Source organism: Gastrolobium bilobum, unplaced genomic scaffold (assembly GCF_033153095.1).
Source record: "Gastrolobium bilobum isolate Gb01-03AN ecotype WA unplaced genomic scaffold, APGP_CSIRO_Gbil_v1 utg6855, whole genome shotgun sequence".
Lineage (NCBI taxonomy): Eukaryota > Viridiplantae > Streptophyta > Magnoliopsida > Fabales > Fabaceae > Gastrolobium > Gastrolobium bilobum.
This window is the reverse complement of record NW_026899083.1, coordinates 14,881-35,243: the sequence shown is the minus strand read 5'-3', so window position 1 is coordinate 35,243 and position 20,363 is coordinate 14,881. Positions and strand designations below refer to the sequence as shown.

Here is a 20,363-nt window from a genome sequence, read left to right as displayed (position 1 = left end):
AAAGTCAGTATCTTTCACCAAGAGTTGACTCAAAGGCTTTGCAATTTTGGAGAAGTCTTTGATGAATCTTCTGTAGAAACCTACATGGCCTAAGAAACTTCGAACACCATTAACGTTATCGGGAGGGGGAAGTTTTTCAATCAATAACAGTTTAGCTTTATCAACTTTTATCCCTTTCTCAGAAATCTTATGGCCTAACACTATTCTATCTTTTACCATGAAATGACATTTTTCCCAGTTTAAAACCAAATTTGTTTCTTGACAATGTTTCAATACTTTAGAAAGATTAACTAAACATGAATCAAAGCAAGAACCAAATATAGAAAAGTCATCCATGAATACCTCTAAGGATTTTTCAATTATATCAGAAAAGATGGAAAGCATGCACCTTTGAAAAGTAGCAGGTGCATTGCAGAGGCCAAACGACATTCTTCTGTAGGAAAACACTCCAAAGGGGCAAGTGAATGTTGTTTTCTCTTGATCCTCTGGTTCCACAGGTATCTGATTGTAGCCAGAGTAATCATCTAAGAAACAATAATACGCATGTCCGGACAATCTCTCCAGCATCTGATCAATGAAAAGGAGAGGAAAGTGATTTTTCCGTGTGGCATCATTTAGTCTTCTGCAATCCACACACATTCTCCTCCCAGTTATGGTTCTGGTGGGAATCAGCTCAATGCTCTCATTCTTGATCACTGTAACTCCATCTTTCTTTGGCACTGTTTGAACTGAACTCACCCATGCAGTGTCTGAGATTGGGTAAATCATGCTTGCATCAAGAAGCTTAACCACTTCCTTCCGAACCACTTCTTTTATTGTGGAGTTGAGTCGTCTCTGAGGCTGCCTCACAGGTTTGATGTTGTCTTCCATAGGGATTTGTGAGTATAGAAGAAAAGATTAATTCCTTTTAAATCAAATATGGACCACCCTATGGTTGTCTGGTGGTCCTTGAGCACTTTCATCAACTTAGTTTCTTCAGAATAAGACAGCTCTTTGTTGATGATCACAGGATATGTCGCTGCTTCTCCTAAGAAAATGTACTTAAGAGTATATGGCAGCTCTTTTAACTCCACCTTTGGTAATCCAACTGTGATGTCCGACTCATTCTTCTTCAACTCTTCCATTGGAACTTCAGAATTTTCCTTTGGAGGGTTCTCATCAAAGAACTTCGTCTCGTCTTCTAGAGTCTGGCCATCATCTTTCTTGTCGAGGAACAACTCCTCTAAATGTCCACCCGGAAGCAGTCGTTATTATCATTAGCATGCTTTATAACATCAAAAACATTAATGGTCACCTTTTCGTCATCCATTCTCAGCTCTAACTTTCATTTTTCCACGTCAATCATGGCTCTGGCTGTGGCAAGGAACGACCTGCCCAAGAGAAGGGGCATATCTTCTTCTTTTTCCATGTCTAGGACTACCAAGTCTGCAAGGAAGATGAACTTATCAACTTTGACAAGCACGTCTTCAATTACTCTGTTTGGTCTTCTCAGAGACCTATCAGCAAGTTGGAGAGACACCATAGTGGGCTTTAGCTCGGAAATTCCTAGAGACTTCATCACTGATAGCGGCATGAGGTTGATGCTTGCTCCAAGATCGCGCAATGCCCGACCAACATTAATGTTGCCTATTGCAATCGGGATGTTGAAACTCCCTGGATCTCGAAGCTTTGGTGGAAACTTCTTCTGAATAATGGCACTGCACTCCTCTGTGAGAGCCACTGTTTCAAATTCCTGCAATTTATGCTTTCTACACAAAAGATCTTTCATAAACTTAGCATAATTAGGCATGTTAGCTAAAGCTTCAGCAAAGGGAATATTAATTTGCAACATTTTAAACATTTCTAAAAACCTGGCATGTTGTTGCTTCTGTTCTTGTTGCTTTGACCTCATATGATATGGGGATTTCTCAAAGCGAGAGAAATCACATTGCTTCTTTGGAGTTTCTGCAACTTTCTCCTTTGCTTCTCCCTTGTCTTTTTGAGCTGGCTCTTCTTTTTAACTTGCAGGTATTTCCTCCTCTTTTTCTTACTCTACCTCTTTTACTGGTTCATCAGCTTTCTTTTTCTGAACCACTTTTGGTTTTTCTTGCGGAGTAATCATAATTCCGCTCCTTGTGGTGATTGCTTTGCAGTGTTCTCGCGGATTGACTATGGTATCGCTTGGAAATTGGCCTTAAGTCCTCTCTGCTAGTTGTCTTGATAGTTGGCCGATATGGTTTTCCAAGTTCCTGAGAGATGCATCTTGATTCTTGTGATGAGACCTCGTCTCATTCATGAATGTGTAAGTTGTCTTCGTCAACTGTATCAGTGCTCTCTCTATTTCAGATGGTTGAGTTTGTGGAATTGGAGGAGGTTGTAAGTATTAGTTTGATTTGTAATCAAGACCTCCTTGATTCTTCAATCTGGAGTTAAAATAGTTCCCCACAATGTTGTTCTGATTTCTTGGAGGATTTTGTTGAGTCCTCTGATCATACCAGATCCCATTGACTTGGATCGGTTTTGATCCCATGAGTACGTTGCACTTATTGGTTTCATGTTCTCCGCGACAGTAATATCAGGAGAGTGTCTTTGCTTGATCTGATGAAGGATGAAGCTTTTCGAACTTGCTATTTAAAATAGCCACCTGTTGTGAAAGCAGCTTCTGTTCGGCTAGCATGGCATCATTGCCTTCTAATTGAAGGACTCATCTCTTCGGCTGAGCTGCTATACTCTCATTCTCCATCCTCGCCATGGACTCAATCAACTCAAGAGTTTGAGTCGGTGTCTTTTGTCTGATTGAACCTCCAGCTGCACCATTGACCACCATTCTTGAAGATGGTGTCATCCCATTGAAGAAAATTCGAACTTTTTCTCCAGGTCGTAGCTCGTATTGAGAACGCTTTCTCAGAAGCTCCTAGAATCTCCTCCAGGCTGCACATGAAGTTTCTCCATTAGATTGGATGAAATTGGTGATTTCATTCACCAGCCTATTATACTTCGTCATTGGGAATAATTGAGCTAAGAACTTTGCATCTAAATCTTCCCATGTGCTGATGTTGGTTGCTGCTCCAGCCATCTGAGTTCTCTGTCTGTCACCGCAAATGGAAACAAACGCAGTCGTAGTGCATCTTCTGACACCCCGTTGTTCTTGAAAGTATCACAGATCATCAAGAAACTCACGAGGATCTTCAGTATCCTCTCCTTTGAACTGAGATCGCTCAATCAGGGTGACTAACGTCGGCTTGATTTCTAAGTTATTAGTCGCGATCGTTGGTCTCGCGATACTCGAGTTTCATCTTGTGAAGTTAGAGTAAGGATTGACTCCATCAACTCCTCTTCATTTTGTGGTAGATTATTTCCAGCCATCTCGGGTTCTGCTTTTGGCTCTGAACTTGAGGATTCCACTTGCTTCATTTGCTTAGCGAGTTTCCTGTTCTTCTTTGCAGTCTTCTCGATTTCTAGATCAAACTGTAGAGATTCACGATTGACTCTACCTCGTATAAAAGAGAGAAATCAAATTAGTAAAAATAAAAAATAAAAATAAAATTTCAATCTCAAAGATCGAAAGTTAAAAATAATATTGACGTAAGTAATCCCCGGCAACGGCGCCAAAAACTTGATGCGAAATCGGCAAGTATACCGATCATTCCAAGTAATAAAGTGATAAAAAGATCGTTTCCTCGAGGATTAATGCACCAATTACTATTTTAACTAGTCCCTTTAATTTGGAAAACCCAGTTCAATTGAGAAAATATTTGTTGACTGAAATTTAAAGACAGTAATAATCAAAAGCATTCAAGAAAATATCAAGAACGTCAAAGAAATATAAGTAATTAAGATTGTAAAAGAAACTGCAGTCAGGATGCACTTCACCTCTGTTTCCCCCTTATAATTCAAAACTGAATTTTATAACCAACTAATTTATTAGCTCAGACAATTCATTATTTCCTTATTGAATAGTTGAACCCTAATGTCTTAGTGTATTCAACCCTTTAACACAATTAGAATCCTAGTGTCCTAGTAATTCCTCTTGCATCAAGCATTAAGCAAATGAATTTAAAAGTCTACAATCTATGTAAGCCTGTGTCTAGATCATGCACAGATTGTTATTCTACCCTTGTCAGAATTAAAACTCCAATAATCCTATTGTGAGCTCTGTAACACCCCGTAGTACTCCGGTTGTTAACATACATGATATTTAACATTCACAGCGGAAGACTTTATTTGAAAAGGAATAAAGCGTCTTAAAAAAATACGAGTAAACTTTTTCAAAAACCTTTTCTGAAAACATTTCAAAAAAACGTTCACGTGAGATACTGCGAAAGCGTAAATCTAAACATACATCTACTAATTAATCCCATGAGCCAGTATTAGTGGCCATTGACCATCAATATATGACATCAAGTGTCATTCGTGACGGAGTCTCACGGACAACATAACGACTGTATTTCGGATAACTGGGAACCTGGTCCCACACATACAGTTAACTTGATTGATACAATAATTTAAACAGATAGCTTGCAAGTCCCACACGGACTGCAATTCCCTCAATGGGTCAATACAGCGATAAGGCTCCATGCCCAAATTAACTAAATACATGCATCAAGTCTATATTAATTCATAGTATAAAAGCATCAATAAATAATCCATGGTTCTAAGGATATAATCATGAGCCTAAATAAATACATTCGATAATCTCTATAAAATAATTCAGCATGTTAACAAGTCTACATGCCAACATCAAATAACATAATATAAAATCATCAGTTGCATCATCAAACTACTCCAATGCGGGGGCCTTGCCCCTAGAAGCATCACCACTACTCTGGGTACCTGAAATGATGTCCCCAAACGGGGTGAGATAACAACATCTCAGTAAGCTCAAGGTTCATAGAGGATCCTCTAATCCCCTGAGCCCACTTCCTGCATGACATGTCAGATATAAAGCATATAATACAAACATACAGCAAAAACATAGCATCATCATATCATCCTTGTGTAACCCCAGGGTCAAAGCCATAGACAGTTACACATGTGTGACTTCCAGGGTCAAGCCATAGACAGTCAACACAACCTCAGTATGAAATAGCTCCCAGAGTCAAGTCATAGGAAGCCTACATACCATGATCACTGGTCAGGATCCTCATAACATATATCATCAGTGCATCATCATAACATCAAGATCATATAACATCTATATGAATGTGAATGAATGCACATATACATCATACCACATACTCTCATACAATACAACCATAATGCCCACCATCATGGTGGGGCCACAAGAGAGAGGAGTCAACTAGAACTAGGAGCTTACCTCAGGGAGCTTAGCATAAGCCCACACTACAATATAATACGTATGCTCCAACAAAATTCTCAAGTGCACGGTTCTCTAAGCGCACCTAGAGTATGAACCATTCACATCATTAATTACATATTAATTAATCAAGTCATATCCACGACTTAATCATTTAATGATTTCACTTTTCATACTCATATGCCAATAATAGGCCCATTACAAGTCTAGACCAATTATTACTTATTACATATTTTAGTGCATTATTATAAGCCACCTCAATCTTCCATTACTTACATAGCTTAGAATCACTTGCAAGGCTCACTTAGGTAACTTAGATTATTTTCTACTCATCCAAGCCATATTTATAATTATTATAAGTTACTAAGGATTCCCATAAGCCCACTTAGCTTAAATATCACTTGTACAGTTTTTCCATAACTGTACATGCTTCTGTTTTCTATTCACTGTGTGTAACTCACTTGTTATAAAATTCTCATCTTTTATTATGTTAATCTAGACTCAATTAAATTTCCAACAAGGCATCACATGCCTCATTTGGAGTTTCCTAGCTCCGGTTATCACCATTTAAAGTTGGACAAGCAAAGCTGTTTGCCAACTCCGAATAGGGCCCTAAACATTCTTTACCATTTCTGCGATTCTGCAAAATATACTAAACCAATTGCTCTCAAATTTTTATACAGACAACTAGACACCTTTAGCTTTAATTCGACATATTATGAGCCTAATTTGCGTAAGCACAGAGGGAGAAACAATTCGTGAAAGTTGCAGCCATGTACAGCCCCTGCACATGGCCTCCCTAGGCAGTCCTCACTAAAACGAACATACAGAATGGGATACATCTTAAATTGGTACCAAAATTTGATACCACATAGCTAATATCTCAAGCTTCAATTTGATATAAGGAAAATCCCTATATGACCTCTGTGGAGGGAGATATGCTCTCTCTAATTTTGCCTATAAACTGATTATATAGCCCTAAATGTGTTTACTTAACAAACCTTAATTATTTTTGCTTATAAATCCTAATTCACTTTAATTCTTGGATATTTCTATTATTAAGTCACATTATGAAATCTCCTTAGTCCCATTATGTCATGATACTTAAATTTTACTAATTACTTAATTAGTGTACCTAAACCCTACTTTAGTCTAATTTTAGAGTTAAATCCTTAATTATTTTTGTTAATTAATTCCTACCCTTAATTAATCCCCTAATTCATCATCTCCTTAATTTTTAACACACCTAAACCTTTATATACTTTATGGGACAGATTTGATGAGCTATTTTAATTAGGGTTTTTAGTCATTATTAATCATGACTAATGAGTTTTACTTAGAGTTAACTCACCTAGTTAATCTTTCTAATCATTTTTCCCACTTAACAACTTTAAACACATTTTTTTGTCATCAAACCCTATCCATCCTTGACTTGGCTGAATCATACATAGTCCATATTAGGGTTCATAGTCATCTTTTTACATGAACATCACTCAAAGGTCTAAAGGTGGCACCTTTAGTCATCAAATCTATCATTCCATGGTTCAAAACACACCCATCCTTAAGGATCATCATCAAACCATGGCATTAAAAATTTTTAAACAATATTTCTCCAATACATAACAAAACCGTGACACACACACAAGAAAAAGAGAGACTTTTTGGTTCATATTTCTCAAATGGAGGCTTACATCTTCAAGCTTCCTCCTTTAGCTCAAGGCTTCACCTTTTTCCACCAAGAACCCTCCTTTAAGCAAGAACAAACCTTCATGAACATGCTCATGAGTTAGAGCTCAAGAACACAAGAGGAAAAGATGAGGTTTTTCATGAAAAAAAATCAACAGAACTTACCCAAAATCAAAGGAACCAAGTGAACAAGTGTGGTTCTTCAAGAGAGTTTAAAAACACAACTCCATGGCCATCTTTCTTCACCAAACCATGGCTGTCCAAGAAGCTAAGGCTACGAAATTTTGGCTCCACACCATAAAAATGGTATGGTGGTGAAGAGGAGAGTGAGAGGAACAACTTTGATGAAGGAGGTTTTGTGTTTTGGAGAGGTTTAGGTGATGGGATTTTAGAGAGAAGTGAGAGAGTTTTCAAAATGAAAGTTTTAGAGAGAAGGAGGGGAAGGGGCTGTTGATTCAGAATAGGCGGAAAGGGGAAGGGTGCCCTAATTAGGGGTGCCATGTCACTTTAGTGGCACTTTGTCCTTTAGTGAGACCCGGTGTAATTTTTATTTGAAACGTCGTCAAATTTTTACCCGGAAACCTCCAAGACTCTAACTTTAAGTACTTAACATTAATTTTGTCTAATTGTCATGTTCATAACTTAAAAATATTATTAGTAGATCACAGATCCACTAACAGTGTTTTAATTGTACTGTAGACTTTACCGGTGTTCTTAACTGTACCCGGATTTCATAATCTTCTTAACTTAAACATTTTTGGTCTAATTATGAATTGTTAGGCATATATTGGTCTTTATTTCCATTTTCTCATCTTTTTCCCGTTTTGGGGTTTTACCGGCTGCTGCTACAGCAGTACAAAATACCCGGTAGAAGTGACTTTTCAAAAATACCCAATATGGGTATCAATCTTCATCAAATCATATCCTAACCTCATTCATGATGTTTATATCATTAAATTAGCTCTCTAACTATAATTTGCTAACTTAGAGCTATTCTACTGACTGTTATTACGTCAGCAGTCAAATTTAACAGATGAAAATTTATCTTTGCATAATACTCTCAATATGGGTATCAAAATTCTTAGAATTTCATCCTCAATCCATTTATGACTATAAGGTCCTTATTATAACCCTCTAATTTAAACGTCATATAATTAGGGTTATTATATTCACCACACCTTTTAAAAAGATTTTGTCCTCAAAATCGGATTATACCTGATATCAAAGTCGGGATATCGCCGGAGAATATCATCCTCCCGCTCCCATGTGGCATCCTTAGGTGTCAATCCCTCCCATTGAATCTTGATCATGGGAATAACTCTATTTCGAAGCTGTTTCTCATCTCGAGCAAGAACCTTAGAAGGTCCCACAACGAACTTCAAATTCTTCTTAACCTCAATGTCATCAAGCTATACAATGTGTGAATCATCAGATATATATCTGCGGAGTTGACTCACATGGAAGACGTCATGTACATTCGCCATGTTGGGAGGTAGAGCAAGTTGATACGCCACAGGTCCGACCCTTTTTATTATCTGGTAGGGTCCAATGAACCGTGGACTCAACTTCTTCACTCCCAAGGCACGCCCAACACCTGTGGTAGGTGATAGTCGGATAAATACATGATCCCCTTCAGAGAACTCAAGGGGGTCGGTGCTTGGCATCATAATTACTCTTCTGACGGCTTTGGGCTTTCTTCAGCCTATCTCTGATCATCTCAATCTGCTCTGTAGTCTCTTGGACCAAGTCTGGCCCCATTAACTGTCTCTCTCTAATCTCCGTCCAACAAGTAGGTGCTCTACACCTACGGCCATACAAGGCCTCATAAGGAGCCATACCCAAGCTGGCATGATAACTGTTGTTGTAGGAGAACTCAACCAGTGACAGGTACTTGTCCCAAGCATTACCCTGCTCTAGCACATGCTCTCAGCATGTCCTCTAGTGTTTGAATGGTCCTCTCTTTCTAACCATCTGTCTGCGGGTGATATGCAATACTCAATCTCAATTGAGTACCAAAGGCCTCAGGTAACGCTTCCCAGAAGCGTGAAGTAAACTTCGGATCCCGATCACTAACTATGCTTTCGGGAATGCCATAAAGCTTCACAATCTCTCTGACAGATAGTCCGACTAGCTGCTCTGTGGAGAAAGTCGTCTTGACTGGAATGAAATGGGCGAATTTAGTCAACCTATCAACCATAACCCATATGGAATCAAATCCAGCCCGGCTTCTCGGTAATCCAACAACAAAGTCTATGGATATACTCGTCCACTTCCACTCCGGAATATCTGATGTATGTAACAAATCAGAAGGCTTCTGATGCTCAATTTTTACCTTCTGACAAATAAGACACTTATTCACAAACTGGGCTATATCTTTCTTCACCCCTGACCACCAAAAATTCCGTTTCAAATCTTGATACATCTTGGTTGCACCTGGGTGAATGGTGTACTTACCTATATGGCCCTCTGTTAGCACTTCTTCCATCATTGGCCCCTTTGGGACAATTAACCGATCTTTGTCGTATTTCACATTAGAAGCATCAGTAAACACAAAATCTTGCCCTCTCATCATTTGAATCCCTTAATGAATCCCTATCAAGCACTTGGGCCGCTTTAACTCTCTCCATTAATGAATTTCGGACTTCAATCGTAGTCATGAAATATGAAGTCTCTAATCGTGTCACAGAAATTCTCAAATCTCTGAACTCCTCAATCAAATCATACTCTGCAATCATCATGCTAACCACACCCGTGGTATTTTTGCTCAAGGCATCAGCCACTACATTCGCCTTTCCAGGGTGATACTGAAGGTCAAACTCATAATCCTTCAGGAATTCCATCCATCTCCTTTGTTTCATATTAAGCTCTTTTTGATCGAATAGATACTTCAAGCTTTTGTGATCACTAAAAACGGTGAAGGTAGCACCATACAAGAAGTGCCTCCATATCTTCAAGGCGAAAACCACAGCCGCTAACTCAAGATCATGAGTAAGGTAGTTCTCTTCATGTGGTCTCAACTTTCTAGAAGCATAGGCCACTACCTTTCGCTCCTGCATCAACACACACCCTAATCCATACTTAGATACATCACAATAGATCTCAAATCTCTTCTCTGGATCAGGAAGAATCAGAACCAGTGCGGTAGTCAACTTATCTTTTAATTTTTGAAAACTCACATCACACCCAAGGGTCCATGCAAATGGCACCCCTTTTTGGGTCAACCTAGTCAATGGCAAGGCGATTCTGGAGAATCCATTAATAAACCGCCTGTAGTATCCTGCTAAACCCAGAAATCTCCAGATTTCAGTAACACTCTTGGGTCTCTCCCAATCAAGCACCGCTTCAATTTTACTCGGATCAACAGCCACTCCTGTAGATGAGATGACGTGTCCAAGAAATTGGATCTCATGTAACCAAAACTCACACTTGGATGGTTTGGCATATAACTGATGCTCCCTTAAAATCTGTAAGACTATCTTCAAATGCTCTGCGTGCTCTTCTTTACTCTTGGAGTAGATCAGAATATCATCAATAAATACCACAACAAACTGATCTAAATGTGGTTTAAAGATTTGGTTTATATAACTCATGAACACGACCGGGGCATTAGTAAGCCCAAATGGGATCACTAGATACTCATAGTGCCCATATTTGGATCGGAAAGCCGTCTTCGGAATATCCTCTGCCTTTACCCAGATCTGGTGATATCCGAAACGAAGATCAATCTTCGAAAATACTAAGCACCTTTAAGCTGATCCAACAAATCATCATTGCGAGTATAGGGTACTTGTTCTTCACAGTCACCTCGTTCAATTGCCGGTAATCCGTGCACAACCTTATAGTTTCATTTTTCTTCTTCATAAAGATAACTGGTGCAACCTAAGGAGATACACTCGGTCTAATGAACTTCTTACTAGATAATTCTTCAATTTTCTTCTTTAACTCTACAAGTTCCACGGGTGACATCCGGTATGGAGCCAAAAAGATAGGCCCCACACCTGACACTAGGTCGATGGAATTTCAATCTCCCTTTATGGTGGAAACTGTGGAATCTCTTTTGGAAATACATCATCAAAGTCACATAAAATCGGGATACTAGAAGTTGGCTCCTTAGAGACACCAACCAATCCTCCTAACATGATATATCCTGCATCTCCCGCATTTAGAGCCTTAATCATCTGCAACACTAATAAATATGGGGAGTCCTTATTCTCATTCTTTGTAGAGAAATAATTCTTCTTGCTACAACAATCAATCATAACTCCATGTCTGACTAGCCAATCTATGCCTAGAATGATGTGCAGATTCATACCCTCAAGCACAATCAGATCAACCACATATTCCTTATCTTCATAACTGAACTTGACTTCTTTACACATCAAATAAATGGAAACCAAATCTCCGGTTGCAATCTTTGCTGCCCTAGGAGGCATAAATGCATACATAGGCAAGTTCAAACCATTCGACACAAAACTCGAAGTAAAGGAGTAGGTGGCTCCTGAGTCAAACATGGCATCAAAAGCATATCCTCTAATAAGAATAGTACCTCTGATAAGGTTTGGAGACCTCTCTGCCTCCTACTGTGTCACTGCATATATCCTGGCACTAGTGGGCGCTATAGGCTCCTCTATGGCTCTCTGAGTAGGCACAGACTGAATGGGAAACGCCTGAAAGACTGCAACTTGCCCCGCCTTCTTGGGGCACTCCCTGGAATAGTGTCCTGCCTGATCACAACTGAAGCAAACATTCTGCCCCAGTCTACAAACACTTGGATGTGTCTTCCCACACTTCGCACAACTGGTGATCTTCCCTGCTCCAGGCTTGTCGCTTCCATTCTTTACAAAGGGAGTCTTCTTAAACTTGTTACTCTGCTGTACTTGCAAACCTTTGCTCTTCCTATTCCAGGGAGTACTCTTCCTATGGAGACTCTTGCCTGAAGTATCCTTACCTCGTTTCCTATAATACTCTTGTATCTCCTACTGTGGTGATGGTGGTGGTGGAGCTAGTGGAGGTGGTGGAGGTCCTGCTCGAACCTCAGCCAATAATAGTCTCATCATCACCACGTTCGCCATTCTGTTCTGAGCCACGAGATCCTCACTGGTCTTCCTCATGTACTCCATGTCTCTCTCTCTGGCCTCAGCCAACCTTTGCAGATCATCTTCCCTGGCAGTATTCAAGGTCTGCTAAAGAGCTGCTAAAGTAGCTGTTACGGGATCTAGTGTTGGATCCTCAACTACCCGACGGGTCCTCCTTTGAGGAACCATGATAATTTCACACAACTACACCCGGAATGAGTTAGCTACGCTCATACAAGTGATGACATATGCATTATCAAAGAACTCAAAGAAACACTCTATAGGTAGTTAACACTTAAGCAATAAATCAGTGAACGTCCCGGTGAAACTGCTCTGATACCATAAATGTAGCACCCCGTAGTACTCCGGTTGTTAACATACATGATATTTAACATTCACAGCGGAAGACTTTATTTGAAAAGGAATAAAGTGTCTTATAAAAATACGAGTAAACTTTTTCAAAAACCTTTTCTGAAAACATTTCAAAAAAATGTTCACGTGAGATACTACGAAAGCATAAATCTAAACATACATCTTCTAATTAATCCCATGAGCCAGTATTAGTGGCCATTGACCATCAAGATATGACATCAAGTGTCATTCTTGACGGAGTCTCACGGACAACATAACGGTTGTATTTCGGATAACTGGGAACCTGGTCCCACACATACAGTTAACCTGATTGATACAATAATTTAAACAGATAGCTTGCAAGTCCCACACAGACTGCAATCCCCTCAATGGGTCAATACATTGATAAGGCTCCATGCCCAAATTAACTAAATACTTGCATCAAGTCTATATTAATTCAAAGTATAAAAGCATCAATAAATAATCCATGGTTCTAAGGATACAATTATGAGCCTAAATAAATACATTCAATAATCTCTATAAAATAATTCAGCATGTTAACAAGTCTACATGCCAACATCAAATAACGTAATATAAAATCATCAGCTGCATCATCAAACTACTCCAATGCGGGGGCCTTGCCCTTAGAAGCATCACCACTACTCTGGGTACCTGAAATGATGTCCCCAAACGGGGTGAGATAACAACATCTCAGTAAGCTCAAGGTTCATAGAGGATCCTCTAATCCCCTGAGCCCACTTCCTGCATGAAAAGTCAGATATAAAGTATATAATACAAACATACAGCAAAAACATAGCATCATCATATCATCCTTGTGCAACCCCAGGGTCTAAGCCATAAACAGTCAACACAACCTCAGTATGAAATAGCTCCCAGAGTCAAGTCATAGGCAGCCTACATACCATGATCACTAGCCAGGATCCTCATAACATATATCATCGGTGCATCATCATAACATCAAGATCATATAACATCTATATGAATGTGAATGAATGCACATATACATCATACCACATACTCTTATACAATAAAACCATAATGACCACCATCATGGTGGGGCCACAAGAGAGATGAGTCAACTAGAACTAGGAGCTTACCTTAGGGAGCTTAGCACAAGCCCACACTCCAATATAATACGTATGCTCCAACAAAGTCCTCAAGTGCACGGTTCTCTAAGCACACCTAGAGTAGGAACTATTCACATCATTAATTACATATTAAGTAATCAAGTCATATCCACGACTTAAACATTTAATGATTCCATTTTCTATGCCAATAGTATGCCCATTATAAGTCTAGACCAATTATTACTTATTACATATTTTAATGCATTATTACAAGCCATCTTATTCTTCAGTTACTTACATAGCTTAGAATCACATGTAAGGCTCACTTAGGTAACTTAGATTATTTTCAACTCATCCAAGCCATATATATGATTATTATAAGTTACTAAGGGTTCCCATAAGCCCACTTAGCTTAAATATCACTTTTACGGTTTTCCCAAAACTGTACATGCTTCTGTTTTCTAGTCACTTAGCCCAACTCACTTGTTATAAAATTCTCATATTTTAGTATGTCAATCTAGACTCAATTACCTTTCTAACAAGGTATCACATGCCTCATTTGGAGTTTCCTAGATCCGGTTATCACCATTTGAAGTTGGACAAGCAAAGTTGTTTGCCAACTCCGAACAGTGCCCTAAACATCCTTTACCATTTCTGAGATTCTGGAAAATATACTAAACCAATTTCTCTCAAATTTGTATGAATACAACTAGAAACCTTTAGCTTTAAGTTTACATATTATGAGCCTAATTTGACTACGCACAGAGGGAGAAACAATTCATGGAAGTTGCAGCCATGTACAACCCCTGCACATGTCCTCCCTGGGCAGTCGTCACTCAAACGAACATACAGAATGGAATACATCTTCAATTGGTACCAAATTGTGACACCAAATATCTAACATATCAAGCTTCAATTTGATATAAGGAACAGCCCTATATGACCTCTGTGGAGGGAGATATGCTCTCCCTACTCTCGCCTAAAAACTGATTATATAGCCCCAAATGTGTTTACTTAACAAACCTTAATTATTTTTTATTATAAATCCTAATTCCCTTAATTCTTGGATTTTTCTATTATTAAGTCACATTATGAAATATCCTTAGTCCCATTATGTCATGATACTTAAATTTTACTAATTATTTAATTAGTGCACCTAAACCCTACTTTAGTCCAATTTTAGAGTTAGATCCTTAATTACTTTTGTTAATTAATCCCTACCCTTAATTTATCATCTCCTTAATTTTAACACAATTAAACCCTTATATACTTTATGGGGCAGATTTGATGAGCTATTTTAATTAGGATTTTTAGCCATTATTAATCATGATTAGTGAGTTTTACTTAGAGTTAACTCACCTAGTTAATCTTTCTAATCATTTTTCCACACTTAACAACTTAATCACATTTTTTTGTCATCAAACCTTATTATTACATGACATGGCCGAAATCATCAAGGGTCCATATAGGGTTCATGTTCATCTTTTTACATGAACAACACACAAAGGTCTAAAGGTGGCACCTTTACTCATCAAATCCATGATTCCATGGTTCAACACACACACACCCTTAAAGATATTCATCAAACCATTACTTTACAAAATTTTAAACAACATTCTTCTCATGAACATATCAAAACCGAGGCACTCAACAAGAAAAAGGGAGGCTTTTTGGTTCATATTTCCCAAATGGGAGCTTACATCTTCAAGGTTCCTCCTTTAGCTCAAGTCTCCACTTTTTTCTACCAAGAATCCTCCTTTAAGAAAGAACAAACCTTCATGAACATGCTCATGAGTTAGAGCTCAAGAACAAGAGGAAAAGATGAGGTTTTTCATGAAAAATATCAAGAGAACTTACCCAAAATCAAAGGAATCAAGTGAACAAGTTTGGTTCTTCAAGAGAGTTTAAAAACACAACTCCATGACCATCTTTCTTCACTAAACCAGGCTGTCCAAGAAGCTAAGGCTACGAAATTTTGGCTCCACATCATAAAAATGGTATGGTGGTGAAGAGGAGAGTGAGAGGAACAACTTTGATGAAGGAGGTTTTGTGTTTTGGAGAGATTTAGGTGATAGGATCTTAGAGAAAAGTGAGAGAGTTTTTAAAATTTGAAATTTAGAGAGAGAATGAGTGAAGGGGCTGCTGATCAGAAATGGAAGGGAAAGAGAGGAGGGTGCCCTAATGAGGGGCGCCATATCACTAAGTGACCATTCATCCTTTAGTGAGATCCAGTGTAGTTTTTATCTGAACCTTCATTAAATTTTTTACTCGGAAATCTCCAAGACTCTAACTTTAAGTACTTAACATTAATTTTGTCTAATTATCATGTCCATAACTTAAAAATTTGATTAGTGGATCACAGATCCATTAACAGTGTTTTAATTGCACTATAGACTTTATCGGTGTTCTTAACTGTACCCAGATTTCATAATCTTCTTAACTTTAACATTATTGGTCTAATTATGAATTGTTAGGCATATATTGGTCTTTATTTCCATTTTCTCATCTTTTTCCCATTCTGAGATTCTACCGGCTGCTGCTACAATAGTACAAAATACCCGGCAGAAGTGACTTTTGCAAAATACCCCAATATGGGTATCAAACTTCATCAAATCATATACTAATCTCATTCATGATGTTTTTATCATTAGATTAGCTCTCTAACTATAATTTGCTCTCTTGAAGCTATTCTACTGACTGTTACTGCGTCAGCAGTCAAAAATAACAGATAAAAACTCAACTGTTCAGAATACCCTCAATATAAGTATCAAACTTCATCAAATCTTATGCTTACATCATTTATGATATTCATATCATTAGGATAGCTCTCTAACTTAAATTCATTGTACTAGAGTTATTCTATAGTCTATTATTGCATCAGCAGTCAAACACAACAGATGAAAATTCACCTGAATGGAATACCCTTAATATGGGTATCCAAATTCTTAGAATTTCATTCTCATTTTATTTATGACCATAAGGTCCTCATCATAACCCTCTAATTTAAAAGTCATATAATTAGAGTTATTATAGTACCATGCAGAGTATTTAAGGGCTAAAAAGTAAATGTGAGAAAATGGTTCGTGACACAAAACAGATAACAAAGTAGCGACTTTTGGGTGAAAAAAAAAGTGAACCAAAGTAGCTATCAAGGGTACCAACTTTGGCCTCCTAGCTACATATGGCCAAAGTAGCTACATCCAAAGTAGTTACATAATGTAGCAACTTTGGTCAAAAGAAGGTTCCACATGTCGAAACCAACTCAAAGTCGTTACACCATGTAGCGACTTTGGACACATAGGCTTCCTGAGCTTCGGTCACCATCGAAAATGCTCTACGTAGTCCGTATATAATAACTACATTACCTAGTCCGTAAAGATTTTATTTTTCTCTAACATATTCCCTCACACGAGAGCCCACTGGCTAGAAGGATGGACAATGTATAGACTCACTTATTTATGCTAAATGAGGGGGCAGTGAGTATTGAACCTGTAAAACCGAGGCTCTGATTCTTGGGGTGTCATAACAGGTTATAACACACGGGTCGATTAGTGACAAGACACGAAAATTTGTGTTCGGGTTGACCCGCAAAAAATTTGTGTTAAAAAAATGACACGTAAATAATTCATGTTGGGTCATGTCAATAAGAACTTAATCCATATTTATTTTTTATTTTTTATTTTTTATTTTTTATTTTTTATTTTTTATTTTTTATTTTGACCCTTTTATAATTTTTTTGTGTGTCAATTATCGTTTTGACTCGTAGTTTACATGTCATTCGTGTCGTGTTCGTGTTGAAGATTCTGACACGAATAATAATTTGAGTCGTGTTCATGTTGCATGTGTTCGTGTCGTGTCAAATTCGTTTCGACCCATTTTGTACTCATAAAAAATCAATTCAACCCAAAAGTTTAAGTTATTGGGTGAGACTACATTAATAGTTTTATATTTCTCTAACAATGAAAATCCTCTTTCACATGATGAATAATTATTTTACAGATTATGCAAAGTAATATTATAAGATGTTGTTTTTCTCTTAAACAATACTAGAGGTTTACTCTCAAATTCTCACCAGGATGGATTACAATTTTTTTTTTATCTCTGGATGTTGTCTTTTTCTTTCTTTGATGTCCCCCAAATAAACTCAAGACCCTCCAAGCCCCGAACGTCTCCAAGTCTTACAACTTGTTTGGAATGGTTTTTTTCCTCCAAAAGTTATTTTTTTCTTAAAAATGTCCTTCTTTCTATAAATGAGTGTTTAGATTTCAACTTAAAAAAAGTAGATAGAAGTCATAAAAAAGGTCAAAATCCTATTTTATTTGAAACTAAAATTTCTATCTTCGAAAAAAATCAGAAGTAAAGGCATTTTTTTTTTTAAATTTAAATTTTACCCAACCTCTATCCCAACAAGTCTTTTCTTTTCCCACTCCCTCCACCATCGCCACCACCTCAACCACTACACCCTTTCCCACTACCACCAAATCTTGTTTTATAATTTGTTTTCACATAACCTTTTTAATAATTTTAATCTTAAAAAGTGTTTTTATATTTTAATATTTATATAGTTTTTAATTTAAAATTATTTTTCATGTATTCAATTGCAAAATAATTTCAATTTTTAAAGAATTCTTCTAAAACAAATGAGGTATAATTTTTTTTCTTTTAAAGTTTATCCAAACGGCCCTAGCTTAAACAAGTTGAATATCAGTCAATCGATATTTAGCGGAACAACGACCAAAGTGTCACTGTTTGGCAAAATTTTTTACCCAAATGTTATGCGAACAATATTTTTTTACCAGACTGTCATGCGTCAAAGTTAACTACCACTGGTAACGAACTTTGTGGCCAACAATTTTGTGACATGTGACACACTTTCGCTGGAAAAGCTGACTGGACCAAGTTCGCTACCTGTGGTAGGGAACTTGGTACGTTATGTGGCACACGAATAATGCCACGTGTCACAAAATCATTGGCGACGAAGTTCGCTACCAGTGATAGCGAACTTTAACGCGTGATAGTATGATAAAATGTATTATTCGCGTGGCATTTAAGTTAAAAATTTGCCAAATAATGGCACTTTGATTGATGTTCCATATTTAGCTCTATGTTCAAAAAGTGAAATAAAATTATGTCATTTTGGAAAAGCTCAACACCTTCTCCTCCACTCGTCTTATATAATCCATCTCAAGCAAATTTTAACAAAGGACTATATTGGAAATATAAATATATCAGAGGATGACATTCACTCATTATAACATGTTTAAAGAGTTCTCCATGGACCCTTTAATAACGGGTTCACGGTAGAATGACCCATTAAAAAATGAGAAAAACAACTGTTATATTGTAGGCAGATGAAAACTTTCTCTTACTAACCATGAAGAAGCGCGCCACTACAGGTGTTAAAATATCGAGATGCCATTGGCCCGACTCGTGTAGGCCTGACCTGATTTATGTGTTTTGGCTATTATTGGATCCAGACTTAGACTTATATGAAAGTTTATTTAATAAAAAAGTTTCAGACTCCAATTCAAAAGTCCGATCTTAAAGCTCGTCAGACTGATCTACTAACTTTTTTTATTTTATATCTTTTATTCAAAAGCTCGACATTGAAGAGAATATTTATATAAGTGAGGATAATTCTCATCTTTCATTTGATGCTTTGAAATAGTGAAAGAGCAATAGCATGAAGTATAAGATTTTATCAAAGATGGCAAAAGATATATTAGCAGTAGTAGTCTCTACATTCGCATTTGAATCGACATTTAGTGTTGGTGGAATAGTAATTTATTCTTATTGGGCAATTTTGACTAAAAATACGATTCAAGCATTAAGTTGCGGTGCAAATTGATTACATAATAAATATGGCATAAAGGAAAAATATAAGGTATTACTTTACTTAATTTAAATTGATTTATATCTTATGGTATTATAATTTAATGTAAAAATTAATCTAATTTTTTTTATGTAGGAGAAGGCAACATCGCAGTATATTAAATTGTTGAAATGAGTATATTAAATTATTTATGTAGAATTGGTAATCTTTTGTCCTTTTGAATATGCAGAATTTTATACTACTTTAGTTTATTGGTTAAGCTGATTTTGTTCTATATTATGTTGTTTGAATATACATTAAATTTATGAATCTTATGTAATTATTAGTGTTGTTGATCGTATATTCTGTTTGGAAACATTTTTGTTATCTTATATTTTTTAATAGGCTAATCTAGACTTTTATTTTTATATAAGTCAGGTCATAATTCAATAATTATATTTATAATAGATTACAGGCTAGAACAATTTTTTTTTCTTTTTAGTACAGAGGCTAAAACAATTTAACATATAGGCTTAACCTTTAAAATCAAACCTATTAACACCCTCGTGATCCTGTCTTTCTTTTCTTTTCTTTTTTTAAAAAAAAGAGGCAGCAGGCCCACAGACATTGTGTCCGCATAAAGCCCAAGGTGTGTCTTGCAAGGTGACTTAAGATATTAGTGCAAATTACCAAAAAAAAAAAAAAAAACAGATAAAATAAAAAAGTAGTAGTACAAGTTTGTAATATTTTATATGGGTTATGTTTATCTCATTTTACATGAGATAAACATCTCTCCTACACACACAAAAAGGAGTTGGGTCCCACCACTTTTTTTTTCTCTCTCCTCTTACATGTGGGTCCCACTTATACCTTTATTTCTACAACATGAGGTAATTCTTTTCCTATAACATAAGAAAAATATATCCCATTTTATATTCTTAACATTTAAAAAGAAAAAAAAGAAAGAAAGAAACTTCGCAGAAGGCAAAGTAGTCAATTCGCGTGCTGTTTTGTTTACAAAAGACCAACTTTTGTTTCTCTACTCAATTTACTTT

The 20,363-nt window shown here is 37.0% G+C and overlaps 2 protein-coding genes across 2 annotated transcripts; both read right to left on the bottom strand.

Moving 5' to 3' along the window:
* Nucleotides 1-1,324: 1,324 nt before the first annotated feature.
* Nucleotides 1,325-1,891, bottom strand: LOC133287093 (uncharacterized). The gene has a single exon (XM_061484650.1). It carries the CDS (start codon nucleotides 1,889-1,891, stop codon nucleotides 1,325-1,327), a length of 567 nt encoding a protein of 188 aa, XP_061340634.1.
* Nucleotides 1,892-11,013: 9,122 nt separating this feature from the next.
* On the bottom strand, nucleotides 11,014-11,493 carry LOC133287092 (uncharacterized). The gene has a single exon (XM_061484649.1). It carries the CDS (start codon nucleotides 11,491-11,493, stop codon nucleotides 11,014-11,016), a length of 480 nt encoding a protein of 159 aa, XP_061340633.1.
* Between the last annotated feature and the right edge of the window lie 8,870 nt (nucleotides 11,494-20,363).